This window comes from Puma concolor, chromosome C2 (genome assembly GCF_028749965.1).
Source record: "Puma concolor isolate L17-30 chromosome C2, mPumCon1.1.hap2, whole genome shotgun sequence".
In the NCBI taxonomy this organism is placed as follows: Eukaryota; Metazoa; Chordata; class Mammalia; order Carnivora; family Felidae; genus Puma; species Puma concolor.
The window spans coordinates 1930256-1947805 of record NC_141675.1 but is presented as its reverse complement, the minus strand read 5'-3'; the positions used below and the strand labels follow the sequence as shown (position 1 = coordinate 1947805).

The window sequence follows — 17550 nt, the reverse complement described above, 5'->3', positions numbered from 1 at the left end:
TTAATAAAAAGCAGCTATGTGTTTTCTCTTTTAAAAAAAATAAATTACCTGATTTTTTTTGTGTGCATCAAAAAAACAAACAAAAAAAACCCAGGCTACCTGGCTGGCTCAGTCAGTAGAGCACGTGACTCTTGATCTTGGGGTCGTGACAGAGCCAGCTTTGGGTCCTCTGTCCCCTTCTCTCTCTCTGCCCTTTCCCCACTTGCGCTCTGTCTCTCTCAAAAATAAATAAACATTAAAACAAAATAATATCTATGAGAAACCTATAGCTAACATTTAATGGTGAGAAACTCAATGCTTTTTTCCTGAGATCAAGAATAAGAAAAGGATGACCACTCTTACCACTCCTGTTCCTCATAGTACTGGAAGTCCTAGCTGATGCAATTAGATAAAAAGAGGAAAGAAAAGGATACATGGGAAAGGAAGAAATAAAACTGGTCTTGTTTGTGTATGAAATGATTATGTATGGAGAAAATCCCAAAGAAGTGACAAAATATTTCTATAGCTAGTAAGCAATTATAGCAAGTTTGTAGGATACAATGTTAATATGTACAATGTAATTGCTTTCCTATATACCAGTGAACAACTAAAAATTGAAGTGAAAAACAATACCATTTACGTTAGCATTAAAAAAATGAAATACTTAGGTAGAAATCTGGCATAATTTGTACAGGATCTATATGATGAAAATTCCAAAATTCCAATGAAAAAAATCAAAGAAATCTAAATAAATGGAGAGATGTTATACATTCCTGAATAGGAAAACCCAATGTTGTTAAAATGTTCATTCTTCCCAAGTTGACCTGTAGAATCAACACAGTCCCAGTCAAAATACCACAAGTTATTTTGTGGATATTGACAAGCTCATTCTAAAGTTTAAGTGGAAAGTCAGAAGATTCAGAAAAGCCAGTATAATACTGAAGATCAATATTGGAGAACTGACACTACTTAAAGACCATAAAGCTACAGTAATCAAGACAGTGTGTTGTTGGTGAAAGAGTAGACAAATAGATCAGTACACAATAAAAAGCCCGGAAATAGAGCCACACAGAGTCAACTGGTCTTTGACAAAAGGGCAAAAGCAATTTAATGGAGAGAGTATCTTTCTCCACAAATGCTTTTGGGACAATTGGACACCTATATGCAAAGGCAGAATGTAGACACAGACCTTACCCCTTTCACAAAAATCAACTCAAAATGGATCATAGACCTGTATGGAAAATGCAAGACTGTGAAACTTCTGGAAGAAGCATGGGAGAAAATGTAGGTGACCTTGGGTTTGGCAGTGAGTTTTCAGATACAGTACCAAAAGCATGATCCACGAAAGAGAAAATTGACAAGCTGGACTTTGTTAAAACTTTCTTCTCTGAGAAAGACAACATTAAGAGAATAAAAAGACCACGGATTGGGAGAAAATATTTGCCAAAGTCATATATGATAAAGGGCTGATGTCCAAAATACATAAAGAACTCTTAAAACCCAGCAAGAAAACAAACCAATTAAAAAATAGGCAAATATTTAGGCAGATATCTCACCAAAGAAGATGTACAGATGGCGATGAACGTATGAAAAGTTGCTTAGTAGCATATGTCATTAAGGAGTTGAAAATTAAACAATGAGATATCACTGTACACCTGTTTAAATGGCTAAAGTTTAAAAATCTAATCATCCCAAGTGTTGACAAGATTCAGAGCAACAGGAACTCTCATTCTTTGCTGGTGGAGATTCAGAATGGCACAGGCACTTTGGAAGACAGTTTGGTGGTTTTTTGTTTTTGTTTTGTTTTTACAATGCTAAACATAAAGTTACATCATCTAGCAGTTCTATTCCTGGGCATTTATCCGAATAGGAAACATCCACACAAAAACCTGCATGCAAATGTTTATAGCAGAATTATTCGTAATTACCCCAAATGGAAAGCACGTAAGATGGCTTTAACTGGATGAATCAGTTCAATATTATACAGCAGTAAAAAATAGTGAGCTATCTTGCCACTAAAAGAGAAGCACCTTAAATGCATATTGCTACGTGAGGGACACGAATCTGAACAGGCACATACTGTATGATTCCAATTATGACATTCTAAAAAAGGCAAAACTGTGGAGACATTAAAAAAATCGGTGGCTGGGGCGCCTGGGTGGCTCAAGTTGGTTAAGCATCCAACTTCAGCTCAGGTCATGACTTCACAGTTCATGGGTTCGAGCCCTGCACTGCACAGTTCGTGGGTTCAGCTGTGCTGACAGCTTGGAGCCTAGAGCCTGCTTCCCCGACTTGTGCTCTGTCTCTCAAAAATAAATGTTAAAAAAAAAAAAAAAAAGATCAGTGGCTAACAGGGCTTCGTGAGAAGGAGGGACTTGTGAATCAGGTGACTTACAGGCTGGTGAACTCTTACATATAATACTGTAATGGTGGGTATATGTCATCCATTTGTCAAAACCCATAAAACTAATGATACAATGCAAAGAGTGAACCTTAACCTGAACTATGGACTTTAGTTAATAATAATGTACCAGTATTTAACTGTCAGAAATGTGCCACAAGAATGCAAATGTTAATAATAGGAGAAAGTGTGTGGCAATATGGAGGGTAATATATGGGAACTCTATATGTACTATTTTCTTTTAATAATTTTTTCAAAGGGGAGATAAGTGAATGTGAAAGAGATGTTTAAGTCGTGCATGGACAAAACTGAAACCTTTTACAGGGTATAACAAAGTAACTTTTAAAAGTTGAAAAGGAAGGGGGAAAACCCTATAATAAATGTCATAATAACTAAAAAGTGACAGCTTTTTCTCTGAAATGGCAATGAGAAAAAGATGTCTTTCATTACCATTATTGACACTAGAGAAGAGCATATATTAATGAATTTGGAAGTGTTGGTGGATACAAGGTAAATGTATGGAGATTATGTATACTCGCAATGATTGGAAAATGACATTGAAGAGGCGTTTGGTTGGCTCATTCGGTAGAGCATGTGACTCTTGATCTCAGGTTCATGAGTTCAAGCCCCATGTTGGGCATAAAGCTTACTTAAAATAAATATGTGGGTGTCTCAATTGGTTAAGCATTGGACTCTTGGTCTCAGCTTAGGGCTTGATCTCAGGGTCATAGATTTAAGGTCCACGTTGGGCTCCATGCTGGGCATGAAGCCTACTTAAAAAAAAAAAAAGACAGGGGCGCCTGGGTGGCGCAGTCGGTTAAGCGTCCGACTTCAGCCAGGTCACGATCTCGCGGTCCGTGAGTTCGAGCCCCGCGTCGGGCTCTGGGCTGATGGCTCGGAGCCTGGAGCCTGTTTCCGATTCTGTGTCTCCCTCTCTCTCTGCCCCTCCCCCATTCATGCTCTGTCTCTCTCTGTCCCAAAAATAAATAAACGTTGAAAAAAAAATTAAAAAAAAAAAAAGACATTAAAAAATTTCACTTTAATAGTAACACATCAAATAACTGGGGGGCGGCGGGTAGAATCTAAAGATGAACAGAAAATCTATGTGGAAAACTACAAAGATTACTCTGAGAAATTAAAGATGTCCTAAATAAATAAGGGAATATATCATGTTTTTGAATTGGAAGACTTAATATTGTGAAGATCTCATTCTCCCCAAAGTTTCTATAAATGCGATGTAATCCCAATAAAAATTTCATAAAGTTTTCTTGTGAAAATTGACGTGCCAATTCTAAAATGTAAGCGGAAATTCTAAGCACCGAGAATAGCCAACGGAATCTTGATGAAGAACCAAGTTGAAGGACTTACGTTAACAGACATCAAGACTTAGAAAACTTCATAATTCGAAGAGCCTTACAAAGTCCAGAAGTACATCCACTCCTGGATACCCCTATATATATTCGCTTATGAGCAAGTTGCCATCGCAATGCTTTCTTAATGAAGGGTGAAATGATAACATTCGAGGTAGGAAGCAATTTCCAGGAAAAAAAAAAAAAAAAAGATTGCCTTGCAAAGTCCAGAGCTCAACTTCCCATGACTCTAACTCCTCTAGCGAGCTCCGTTTCTATTGCCAGTGTCCCCGGTGCTGCCATTCAGGGCATTTATTTTATTCACTGAAACATGATTCAGGAATTTGGCTTAGGCTGCGCTTTGGCAGTTTGGAGTCCCATCTTGCCTATTTAACTTGTGCAAATTCAACTACATGGTTTCGTGGGGTCATGGGGAAAGGGGAAATAATGTAAATAGTACAGGCGGTCTGCGTTTTCATTCAGTAACCACGAAATTTGCTAGTAAGCATGAGAGATGTAAGCTTGCGTTCCAGCTGTTGGTTCTCGCGTGTGTCTGGACGTGTGGGCATTTCGCTTCTGTTAGTGTGATTGTAGCATTCAAGATACGTGTTTTCCATACGTAGTTTTCTATGGAAACACAATTGCTTCGTTTGCTGTTCAGTTGAAGCAACGGCATCCAGTCCAATCCTGAAGGAAAACCAGCTCTGGTAAACTCTCTGAGGCTGCGTGGATAGTGGCCATAGGCTTGGGCTCTCAAGCCGGACTACCTGGGTTTACGTCCTAGCTCTGCTCTCACAGTCTGTGCGGCCTGGGCAAGTTAGTAACCTCTCTGTGCTCCACGTCCGACTCGGAAGCAGCAGATCATGACAGCATCTCAGGACGGCGTTGAGACCGTGAAGTGGCTAACGTAAACTGCGGCTCGCACCTGGGAAGCACGCGATCAGAGTTCGCTACTTTTATTATCATCAGTGCAGCCGTTCTTGCCGAGACGTGGCGGCACGTGGTCTGCAAAGCGGTAGGTCTTGAAGGGTTTCAAGGGGGGCTTAGCAGCTCCTCTTCCCCCCTCGGCTCACGCTTTAGAGCTCAGCCCCAGCGTGGAGCGCTCCGCCCTACCGTGGGCTTTTCTCCGCGGGGGACTCGTTCTTTCGGCTGTGGCCCGTCGTAGGGGGGGCGTGTGGCACAGGACGTGGGCCTTGAGGCGGCAGGGCCGGGGGTGGGGCGCGATGTGTTTCCACGGAGGCCGTGCGAGTGTTGGCGGACACGCTGAAGCGTGTTTGGCGTCGTGTGAATGCGCGTGTTCAGCCACCGGCATTTTCCTGTAGACGGAGGCCCACCGGGGTTTGTAAGATCAGCGTGGCCCGTGTGCTTCTGGCCTCTGCTTTTCACCCGAAGCCGCTCGGCGCCTCCGTTGTCCCCAGCGGGGCCTGCGGCCTCACTAGCGCCGTGGCGCTTGCCGTGGCGCTTGCCGTGCCGCGGTGGCTCGCGGGCCCTGGTGGCTCGCGGGTCCTTCCTGAGCGCGCGGGCTTTCGGCTCGCCACCGACTGTCACCTCTGCAGAGCCTCGAAGAGCTTTGTAGGCGCCTGTTGGCCAGCCCCCTCCTGCCCCTTGCGCCGCACGGACGCAGACTTCCGTGGGTACCTTCCAGAACTATGAGAACGGAGATCCTATTACCGTCCCCGACCTCGTCCCCGCCCACCTTTCTTCTCGCGAGAAAGCCGCTCCCTGTTTGCAGCCGCTGCTGCACAGCGCTGACCGCCACCCGCCGGCAGCTGCCTCCACCGCCAGCCTGGGGACCGCGCTCGGACGCCTGCCACGCTGACTGGCGGTGCCGCTTCCTCCGAGGGCGCAGCTGGCGTCAACTGGGGTTTCGTTTCCTCGCCTGCCTTGCTTGTTCCCACCTTCCTCGTCTCCTGTGGTTCTTGGCTTCTGCTCAGGAAAAACCAGTGACCGGGCTCCATCCTTCTGCCTTGCGAACAAATGTGCCCAAACCAAACAGAGTTTAGCACGGAGTGTTGCTCGACCGCGTTATTTGAGGCTCGGGCATCTGAGCCTGTTGGGTCCATCTGCCACCAAAAGAGGGGTTTGGGACATGAGACGTGTGCTAGGGACATGAAAATTAGAAGGATTTAGCTCTCCCTGGGCTTAGTGTCTGGGAGGTTAGACATTTGGCTTTTTAATAGAACAAGTTGCGATCTAGTGTCCCTGTCCGTGTCCTTGGAACAAAGGGCATACGAGTTTAATTGGTGCTGTTTTAAGGGGATTTGTGTAGTGTGTTTAAAACAGCTTTGGAACGTGTGGACATTTAACATTTCACGGTAGTGACGTAGAATTGTAGTGAGCTTGTCTATTGTGAATTGAGGAATCTTGAAAAAACTTACGATCTATCCAGGTGGCACATTACATTTTATCTTTAAAGTTGTAAATATCCTAAAACGTTAATACTGTCTCATTTTTTTGTTTTTCCCCTTTCTTCCTAGAATATTTTCCTTCTTGGATATAGTAACTTTGTGCCGATGTGCACAGATTTCCAAGGTAGAGTATTAACCAGATGTTTATCAATAAATATCAAGTTTTATTAGAATGAGAATGAGTTTTAGTTCAAGCAAGCAGTTAACTTTAATATCATCTTTTGTATTTAACATAATTCCATGTTTGATTGTCAACTTAATGTATATCAAGAATAAAAGTTTAGGGGCGCCTGCCTGGCTCGGTAGGTAGATCATGGGACGCCTGATCTTGGCGTTGTAAGTTCGAGCCCCACGTTGGGTGTAGAGAGGACTTAAAAATAAAATCTTTCAAAAAAAGATAATAAAAGTTTGAAAATACAGAGGCTGAGTCAAGACTTCCTCTAACAGTTGCCTTCACCCCTGTCTCTCCTCCTCTTCCTCCCGCCTCCCAGGCCTGGAACATTTTAGCCTTGGATGGAAGCAACTGGCAAAGAATAGACCTTTTTAACTTTCAGACAGATGTGGAGGTAAGTTAGCTTTATTTTAGACATAGGACTTTTTAAAAAGGTGAGTAAACTGGTCACTCTTTGCTGCCTTTTAATTTTGCTGCATTTAGTCAGATTTAATATAAAGACCCAAGAAGGTGTCTGCATACATGAGGACCAAAATTCTACTTGCATTTTGCTTTGGGTTCTGTATCAGTAATAGACTACTTTTCCTCCTTGTTCATGTTTATAACCTTAGTGGTATCACTGAGCTTTTTATTTTTTTTAAATGTTTTTATTTATTTTTGAGACAGAGAGAGAGACAGAGCATGAGCAGGGGAGGGGCAGAGAGAGAGTGAGACACAGAATCCAAAGCAGGCTCCAGTCTCTGAGCTGATAGCACAGAGCCTGATGCGGGGCTCAAACTCACAGACCTCGAGATCGTGACCTGAGCCGAAGTCGGACGCTCAACCGACTGAGCCACCCAGGTTCCCCATCACTGAGCTTTTTAAAGCCCCATTCCTGCATCATTAACACCTGGTTCCGTGCTTTAATCTTAGGAGACTCTTGACACACATTTATTGATCTGAAAGCTCCACCGAGAATTCTCATTCAGCACCAAGAATGGAGAAATAGCAGAAGAATTGGGGCCAGGAGTGAGGCTGGAGACCTGGACGATCACTCCCGCCCAGCCACTTAAGCCACAGACTATCTCAGCGCTTCAGTTTTATTATCCATAAAGTAAAGAAGTAAAATGATCCTTAAAGCCTTTTCTAAGTCTAGGATTCTCATGTATTTACCTAGAAATATGGGAACGTCTCCATCTAGGAGTGACAGCCCGAGCAAATGAGAAAAGTTTATTTTCAAACAACTTTAGTATTGAATACCAATTTATGACTAAAAACTAAGAGAGAAGTAATAAAGAGCATTGCACACAGGGATTGTCTAGAGAGCTGTTTTAGGGTGTTGAGATTCTGAAGTTTATCTACCCTATGTTAGGAAAACCTTGTTCACTTCTGGGGTAGCCAACTCAGTTATAGTCAGTGGAATTGTATTTTGGTTCGGTTCCTCATATAGCATTTTCGTGAAGTGTTTTTGCCAAAGTGTACGTTCTGTGTCTTTTTTAACGGATAAGGAAATAATCACGCTTGACGGTGAGTTGCGCCCAAACAATTTCCTTCCAGTTACTTAACCCGGTGTTACCTCGGGGAGCTAATGGCCAGTGTGGGGCCCCTTCACCTCCTTCTCCAGGGGATTAGCTGGAGAGTCTCCAACCCAGTGTCAGACCAGTGGGGCAGAGGGGCTGAGCACAGCGCTTCCCACTGTGGGTTCCTCTCTTGTTCTGAGCTTGGAAGGCTTCAGGGCTTCACGCCCACCCGGAAAGACAAATTCTCTTTGCTGGCTTGGACTGTGGTCCCTGGGTTAGGGGTTCTTTAACGCTCTTTCCAGACTTAATAGCAATGATTGCAACAGTGCCCCACCCAAACATGCTGACACGTGATTCCCCTTCAGACCGATAATCTCTAGATCTTTGTTCATTGTGTTTACTTAGTGATGTTGAGAAGCACATTAGATTCCAAAAATTGCAGTCATTTATGCTGGCCAAGGGAGAGTCATTGTTTTTTTACAATTTGCAAATTATGCATTCTTACTCTTGGTTCTTATTGTCCCCTCAGTGTTCTTTGATGATTTTTCCAAACTGTACAACCTTTTGAAAGCACACTTAAAACATTTACGGCCAGAGTTTTAAAAATGCTATTTCAAGTGAGTGGCACTACCTTATGCATTATTTGATTTCAGAATTTTAGCTGATGGCTGACTGCCGTTCTATAAACACATTGCATAAATATTTAAGAGTACGTACTTCCACTGAAGAGAGACTAGCTTACGGCTCACCAGTTATGTAAAATATTACTTGTGAAAACTTGAAACAGTTGGTACCAGGGTTTCAGTCTAGTCTAACACTATTTAGTCACCCTTGCGGGCTAGCAATTTGAACCCAGATTGGATTCAAGTGTTGGGGCCCCCGGTATTGTCTAAATAGGACCCATTGGATACTCACCCTGGGAAGCATTCCATGGATAAGCCAATCATCTCAAATTTATTTGGGACGAAAATGACGATTTATGGATATGTTGAAAGACAGAGTAGGTACCAAGGTTCCGGATTAATAGGTTAATAGTACTTACTGTGTGCCTGGCACTATTTAAGCAACTTACATATATTCATTTAATCTCCTCAGAAACACCACATTGAAGAAGCCGAGGCACAAAATGTTTGAGTGACTTACCCAAGGTCATTCACTCAGTAAGAGGACAGTAGTCACCTTGAACACAATGGATTACGTGATGTCATGTTTTAGAGAAAAGGCAGACTAGAGTCCCCAGAAGGCACGTGTGCTTCGGCACCTTTCCTTCAGCATCACTCTTTCCTGAATAAGTGTTGTTTCCCTGATGTTTAGGCATTTCCCATGCCTTTAAAAGTTGGATATTTTTGTGCCATTGGATTCTACCAGCCAAAAGTGAGGAATAGCCGAGTAGCATGCTCATCTAAAAATTACAACTCCAAAGGTCCCTCCATTTAGGCCTTGTTTCTCTCTAAATCCCTTCATTCCAAAATCCACGCCTACAACATACTATCTAAATGGATAACATACAGCCATTGACTTGACTTTTGCATTCAGAAAGAATTTGCTCATTTTTTCCTCTTAGTTGGAAACAGCGGAGTAGAAAATTCTGAATATATTTTTTTTTATTCCTGTACAAAAGCTTTTCCTCCAAAGAAAGAAAGAATAGAAAGCTCATATAAATGTAACTAAATTTAAATGGAGAAAAACATGTTGTGTGCTCCATTTGCCGACATTGGTATGGAGGGGTTTTTGCTGTCTTATTCTGTACTTAAATATTTATTTATCTTGGACTTCCAGGTCATAATCTGTTTTTTCCTCTAAAGACAGAGATTTGTTAACTCTTAAGAAAGCATAAATAAAGCTGCTAGCAATACTGAAGTTTAGATTTCCATCTTTTTTAAAAAAAAAAAATTTTTATTGTTTAAATTCAAGTTAGTTAACATACAGTGTAGTGTTGGTTTCAGGAGCAGAATTTAGTGATTCATCACTTACGTACAACACCCAGCGCTCGTCCCAACAAGTGCTCTTATTAATGCCCATCATCTGTTTAGCCCATCCCCCACCCCCCACCCCTCCAGCAACCCTCAGTTTATCCTCTACTTAGGAGTCTCCCCCTCCCTGTTTTTATCTTATTTTTCCTTCCCTCCCCCTATTTCATCTGTTGCGTTCCTTAAATTCCACATATGAGTAAAATCATATTTCATTTTTCTTTGCCTGACTTATTTCGCTTAGGATAATACACTTTAGTTCCATCTACATTGTTGCAGATGGCAAGATCTCATTCTTTTTCATCACCGAGCGTATTCCATTGTATATGTATCTATATCTATATCTATATCTATCTATATATACATATACCACATCTTCTTTATCCATTCATCAGTTAGCCAGGTAACAACATATGTGAGCCCTGTTCCTGTGATCCTGTGGTTTGATGAGATCTAGTGAATTGTTAGTGCTTACAGTTCAGGGCCCAGATTGCTATTTTATATAGTAAGGATAATAGTATTTTTTTAGAAACCCCAATGGCCCTTTTTTCGGTATTTTCTACCTCGTAGAGGTAGTACTTACGCGGAGTACACGGCCTTTAGAATCACATAAACATGTTAGAACCCTAACTCTACTACTCACTAAAGTGTAACCTTGGCGATGTAAACATTTACTTTCTTTATTTGCAAAATGAAGGTAATAGATCCAGTCTGCATTAGGATTCTCCGGAGAAACAGCCACTAGTATGTGTGTGTATGTAGACACATAGATTTAGTGTAAGGAATCGGGTCAGGCGATGATGGAGGCTGAGAAGTCCCAAGATCGGCAGTTGGGAAGCAGGAGGCCCAGGAGAGCTGATGTGTAACTCCAATCTGGGTCTTAAGACCTGTGAACCAGCAGAGCTGATGTGGGAAATTCCAGTCTGAGAGCTGACAGCTTCCAGACCTAAGAAGAGCTGAGGTTTCCCCCGAGTCCCAAGGCCAGAAGAGACCAGTGTCTCAGCTCAAGCAATCAGGCAGGAGGAGGAGTTACCTTTTACTCAGCCTTTTTGATTCCATTCAGGTCTTCAGTTGATTGGATGAGGTCCACCCACACTAGGAAGGGCAATCTGCTTTACTCCCTCCACTGATCCAAATGTTAATCTAATCCAGAAATGCCCTCACAGAGATACACAGAATACTGTTTGGCCAAAGATCTGGGCATCCCGTGGCCCAGTCAAGTTGGCACATAAGATAGATTAGCACAGGTTCACCCCTTGTCAATGTGGCGCCCATACGCATCTCCTCAACCTGCACTTAATCTCCGAAGACTGTAATTGCGCCTAATGTGATACAAGTACCCAGCCTACAACGGAAACACACCAACTCCTTCCTCAGAGGAAGAGAGAAAGTCCTGAGTGATGTTCACTTCCTGATACCCTGTACCTTAAATACCGTGATGCAGAAGTAACAGTTAAATACCAATACATCTCATTTTACATAAGGGAATAGGAGGGGAAAGAAAACAAACGTGGGGCGCCTGGGTGGCTCAGTCAGTTAAATGTCTTACTTTCAGCTCGGATCACGATCTCACTGTTGGGGGACTGAGCCCCACGTCAGGCTCCGTGCTGGGCACGGAGCCTGCTCAAGATTGTCTCTCCCCCTCTCCTTCTGCCCCTCCCCCACTCGCACTCTCTCTCTTAAAAAAAAAAAGTATTATCTCTACACACACACACACACACACTCATAACAAAATAGGGAGAAACACTCAGGACAATTGCAGTTTTCATTTCTGGAATTGGTCACATGCTGATCCTCGGTATTTACAACTACTTTCTTCTGCACGTTCCGTGCTCCCTTTATCTCCAGCAGGCCCCCCAGCTAGTCATGGTTCGTTACCATGGTACTTTCTGAAGTGTATGGGTCATTGGTCGTTCCACCTGGATTGACCTGTAGTCTTTTACTGGCCTGAATCACAGGGCATGGTAATGCTAAGAGAGACTCCTAAGGGATCTTCTGTATTCCAGACACATTCTTCATGATCTCCATTGTCGAGTAGTAGCCCGTGAGGTTGTCGTGAATATTAAATGAGTCGTAATACGTACAAGGAAGTGTTAAAATCGTGCCTGAAAAAGTGAAAGTGTTAACCGATGTTCATTTTTTTCCCCTTTAACATATCTGCCAGCCCGAGTTCCTTTTTCAAAGGAAATGTGTTTACATAGGGATTTCTAAGAAGAATGCGGGGGAGCTTTTATGATACATCTTCAGACTTCTAGTGCCGTAATGTTCGGCTACAACAAAGTTTGTTTTTTTTTGGAGCAACGTTGTTGTAGACCCCTGCTCAGCACCCAGTGTTCCCATAGCTGACGTCACAAAGCCTTGTCATCGGTGGAGTAGCCGTGAGCCCTGTAAGGGGAGGCCTAGCTCCGGGGCTAAAACTTCCAAAACATAGTGCACGGATTTTTTTTTTTTTTTTTTTTTAATATTTAACGCTTTAATTGAAACTATTTCTCCATGCCTGCAGCTCCTTTATACGCTAGGAACAAGGTGGGGTGTTGGAAGAATGTTCCGAAATAGCTTCTTTTATGCCCGGGAAAATTCGATTCCGTTTCTAAATTTCAGGTATTATGCCATTAGATAAGCAGCATGAAAATTAAGATGTTTTTCCCGACTTTCTTGATTCAAGGGTCGAGTAGTGGAAAATATCTCCAAGCGATGCGGTGGGTTCCTGAGGAAGCTCAGCCTGCGGGGTTGCATCGGTGTTGGGGACTCCTCCTTGAAGTAAGTTGGATCCACAGTGATTCACTCTGTCGTGGCAGCTCGTAGCCGACTTGCCATCAGCAAGAACAAACCAGAACAAACCAAGCATATTAAGTGCTCTTCTCCTGTGAGGTCGTTTCTGTGGTAATTTGTGTAGAGTAATAAAAGAACCGTAAGTTTGGAATCCTCTGGCCTGGGTTAGGGATGTGGCCTGAGGACGCATTATTTCACCTCGCTGGGTGTTGCTCTCTCTTCTGCAAAGCGAAGGCAGCTGTGGTTCCTGCGTGACACTGTCACGGGCATCACTCGAAACAGCACGCATGAAGGGCCTGGTGTGTGATGAAACGATGGTTCGCCTCTGTTCCCTCCTTCACTTCCCCTTCTTCCTAGCTTCATCTTCATGAAAGTGACCACCTTTTTGTGTATTCTCCTACTTGGCAAAATAATTCTTTCAGAAGCGTCCTGCACATAACCTGGAATTTTGCATGCTCCTGAAAGGATGTGATTACCACAGTCTTTTTATTATAGTTAACCCAAACACATGCTTGCCCACCTCTTACTGGGTAGCCATTATTTATTGGAAATGTTAGCAATCCGCTGTTAAGAACACGTGCTTTTCTGGAGACAAGACATAATTAAAGCCTTTATGTTTTTATCCTTGTGGCCTCTACTGTTGTTTGAGGTTGGCTACATTAGAATACACACTGCCCCCTAGAACCTTGGGATGGACTTTGTCTCTCGTAGACCTAAGCATCACCCCCATGTACGTCAGTCGCAACTGCCCGTGAGAATGTGCAGTAAAATTACAGATGGTGTAATTTGTCATTGAAACATCTGCACCATTGCTAGGAAAATTGACTCGTAACATGTTTTTAAATGTTTATGTATTTATTTTGAGAGAGACAGCACAAGCGGGGGAGGGGCAGAGAGAAAGGGAGAGAGAGACTCCCAAGCAGGCTCTACACCATCAGCACAGGGCTCGACTTGGGGCTTGATCTCAAGAACGATGAAATCATGACTTGAGCCAAAGTCAGGAGTCAGGTGCTTAACCGACTGAGCCATCCAGGCGCCCCTCCAGTTTTTTCTTGTAATGACCTAGAGCTAGCCTTGGCATCTACTCTGTTCCACATATGTAGTGTTGTTTTTGATGGAGGGAGGCTATTCGTTTGCAAATGTTTATTGAGCCCAACTACGCCAGGCACTGATCTAGGGAATGGAGATACAGTAATAATCAAAATAGATTAAAACCCCAGTACTAATCTTACATGTATGCTCTCTGTAACTCTTGCTCCAGCATTATATATGAAGTCCTGGGGATTTTTAACAGGTTTATTGAGATGTGATTGAGATACAATAAACTGTATGTACTTGAAGGGTACAATTTGATCATTTTAGGCATATGTATATACCCATAAAACCAACACTGTAATGAAAATAATGAACATTGCATGTCCCATGAGCATTTCCTCGTGTGCCTTTATAATCCCTCCCTCCCTCCTACCCTGTGTTGTCCCACTGCTAGGCAGCCACCAATCTGCTTTCTGTTGCTATAGGTTAGTTTGAATCTTCAAAAGTTTTAACTAATTATCCAGTATGTACTCCTTTTTGCCTGGCCTCTTCCACTCAACATCATTGTTTTGAGATCCACCCGTGTGGTCGTATGTATCAGTAATTCATTCTTTTTTATTGCTGAATAGTGATCCATTTAATGGATATAATACCATCTATTAATTTCTCATTTGGGTTCTTTCCAGTTTGCAGCCATTACATATAAAGCTGCTATGAACATTTGTGTATAAGACTTCGTAGGTCATATATGTTCATTTCTCTTGGGTAAATACCTAGGATTAGCTAGATCATTTGGTGGGTGTGTGTTTAACTTTTTAAACCTTTCAAACTGTTTCCCAAAAGGATTATGCCATTTTGTATTCCCACCAGAAGTGTGTGGTACTTCCAGTCCCTCCCCCACCTTGTCAACATTTGGTAGGTCAGTCTTTTTAATTTTAGCTTTTCTGATAGATAGATATGTGTAGTGGTATTTCATGGTGGTTTTAATTTGTATTTCTAATGATTAATGTTGTTGAGCATCTTTTTTTTAAGTTTATTTCTTTATTTTGACAGAGAGAGAGCACGAGCAGGGGAGGGACAAAAAAGGAGAGAGAGAAAGAGGGAGAGAGAAAGCCCGTGTGAGAGTGGGAGAAGGGCAGAAGGAGAGAGAGAGTCCCAAGCAGGCTCCACACTGTCAGCGTGGAGCCAGACATGGGGCTCAAACTTACGAACTGTGAGATCATGGCCTGAGCCAAAATCGAGAGTCAGATACTTAACCGACTGAGCCACCCAGGCACCCCGAGTATTTTTTTATGCACTTTTGCTATCCACATATTTTCTTTTCTTTTTTTGAGAGGTAGTGAGAGTGCATGAGTGGATGAGAGGGGCAGAGGCAGAGAGAGATAATCTTAAGCAGGCTCTACACTCAGCATGGAGCCAGACACGGGGCTCGATCCCATGACCCTGGGATCATGACCTGAACCGAAATCAAGAGTCAGATGCTGAATTGACTGATCCACTCAGGAGCCCCTATTCACGTATTTTCTTTGCTGAAATATCTGTTCGAATGTGGGGTTTTTGCCCTTTTTGTTCATTGGATTGTTTTTTGTCTTACCATTGAATTTTGAGAGTTACACTCTGAATACAAGTCCTTTATCAGATTTGTATTTTGTAAATGTTTTCTTCCAGTCTGTGGTTTATCCTTGTATTCTCTTAACTGGTTTTTGAAGAGAAGTTTTTCATTTTAATGAAGTTCAACTTACCAATTTTTGTCAATGATATATGAGATCTTTGCCTAACCCAGGGTCATAAAGATTTTCTCCTGTGTTTCTAGAAGTTGGTAGTTTAGATCTATGATCCATTTTGAGTTGATTTTTGTATATGGTGTGAGATATAAATTGAAATTCATTTTTTGCATATGATGTTTGGTTATTCTAACACCGTATGTTGAAATGACCACCCTTTCTCCACTTCATTGCCTTGACACCTTTGTTGAAAATCAGTTGTCCAAATAACTGTGGGACTATTGTTATACTCTCTATATTTTCCATTGATCTGTTTGTCTGTCTTTATACCAAGCCACACTGTCCGGATTAACTGCAGCTTTATAAGTTTGAAATCAAATAGTGTTTTTCCTCCAACTTTGTTCTTTTCAAAATTGTTTGGCTGTTATAGATTGCATTTTCATATAAACTGTAGAATCAGCTTGTCAATTTCTACAAAATATCTTGCTGGGATCATAATTTAGGATGATGCTGAATTCATAGATCAATTTGGGGAGAACTGACATCTTAACAATATTGAGTCTCCCAACTCATGAACATCGTGTATCTCTCCGTATAGTTAGGTGTGTTAAAATTTCTTTCAGCATGTTTTACAGTTTTACAGTTGTCATAGGACAATTATACACATGTTTTGTCATATTTATCTATGTTATGAAATGTTATTATAAGTAGTGTTTTTTATTTCAATTTTTGATTCTTCATTGTTAGTAAACAGAAATACTATTGATTTTTGTACATTGATTGTTTGTCCTTCAGCCTTAATAGACTCCCTTTTAGTAGCTTTTTGTTTGTTACTTTGGACTTTCTGCATAAACAGGAGTCATGTCACCTATCATCAAAGATAGTTTTTCTTCTTTGTTTCCAATCAGTGCCTTTTCTTATTCTTGCCTTATTGCACTGGCTAGAATATAGTACAGTGTTGAATAGAAATAGTGAAAACAGACATCCTAGACAGTTCATGACCTTAGGAAGAAGGCATCCAAATATGGTGTTAGTTCTAGATTTTTTTGCTGATGATCATCCAATTGGGGAAATTTTCCTCTATTTCTAGTTGGCTGAGGGTTTTTCTTTTCAATTGAGTGTGGGTATTAGATTTTGTCAAGTCCTTTTTCTGTGTAAGATTATTGTATGGTTTTACCTGTTTTTAGCATGGTGAATTACATTGGCTGATTTTTTTTTTTTTAGTATTTATTTTTAATTTTATTTTTTAAAATTTACATCCAAATTAGTTAGCATATAGTAAAACAATGATTTCAGCATTAGATTCCTTAATGCCCCTTACCCATTTAGCCCATCCGCCCTCCCACAACCCCTCCAGTAACCCTCTGTTTGTTCTCCATATTTATGTTTTGTCCCCCTCCCTGATTTTATGTTATTTTTGTTTCCCTTCCCTGATATTCATCTGTTTTGTCTCCTAAAGTTATCATATGAGTGAAGTCATATGATTTTTGTCTTTCTCTAATTTCACTTAGCATAATACCCTCCAGTTCCATCCACGTAGTTGCAAATGGCAAGATTTCATTCTTTTTGGTTGCCGAGTAATACTTCATTGTGTGTGTGTGTGTGTGTGTGTGTGTGTGTGTGTGTGTATGTGTGTGTGTATATGTGTGTGTATATATATATATATATATATATATATATATATATATATATATACACACACCACATTTTCTTCATCCATTCATCCGTTGATGGACATGTGGGCTCTCTCCATACTTTGGCTGTTGTTGATGGTGCTGCTATAAACATGGGTTGATCTTTTAATGTTAAACCAACCTTCCATCCCTTGGATAAACAACAATGCGAGTCATCATGTATTATATTATTTACATATTGGTGTATTCTATTTGCTAAAATTTTGTTAACTTTGTTTGCATCTGTGTTCACGAGGGATATGGTTCTTTGGTTTTCTTTTCTTGGGATATTTTTGTCTGATTTGGGTATCAAGTAATACTGGCCTCATAGAATGAATTGAGAAGTGTTCCCTCCTCTTCAGGATTCTGGAAGAATTTATGTAGAATTTTATTATTTTTTTCCTTAAATGTATGGTAGAATTCACCACTGAGGCCATCTGGGCTTGCATGTTTCTTTTTCAGGTTTTTAACTACAAATTCTATTTATTTAGTATATGTAGAACTCTCCATGTTTTCTATTCCTTCTTGAGCAACCTTTGGTATAATTTTTATCTTTCAAAGATTTTGT

General features: G+C 41.4%; 1 protein-coding gene across 1 annotated transcript in view; it reads left to right on the top strand.

Annotated features, from left to right (window-relative positions):
- The window catches only part of FBXL2 (F-box and leucine rich repeat protein 2), a 114656-nt gene that overhangs the window by 56377 nt on the left and 40729 nt on the right, over positions 1 to 17550 (top strand). The window contains 2 exon segments of the mRNA XM_086720338.1: positions 6629 to 6703; positions 12444 to 12538. Of these exon segments, the coding sequence (XP_086576464.1) occupies positions 6629 to 6703; positions 12444 to 12538 (170 nt within the window).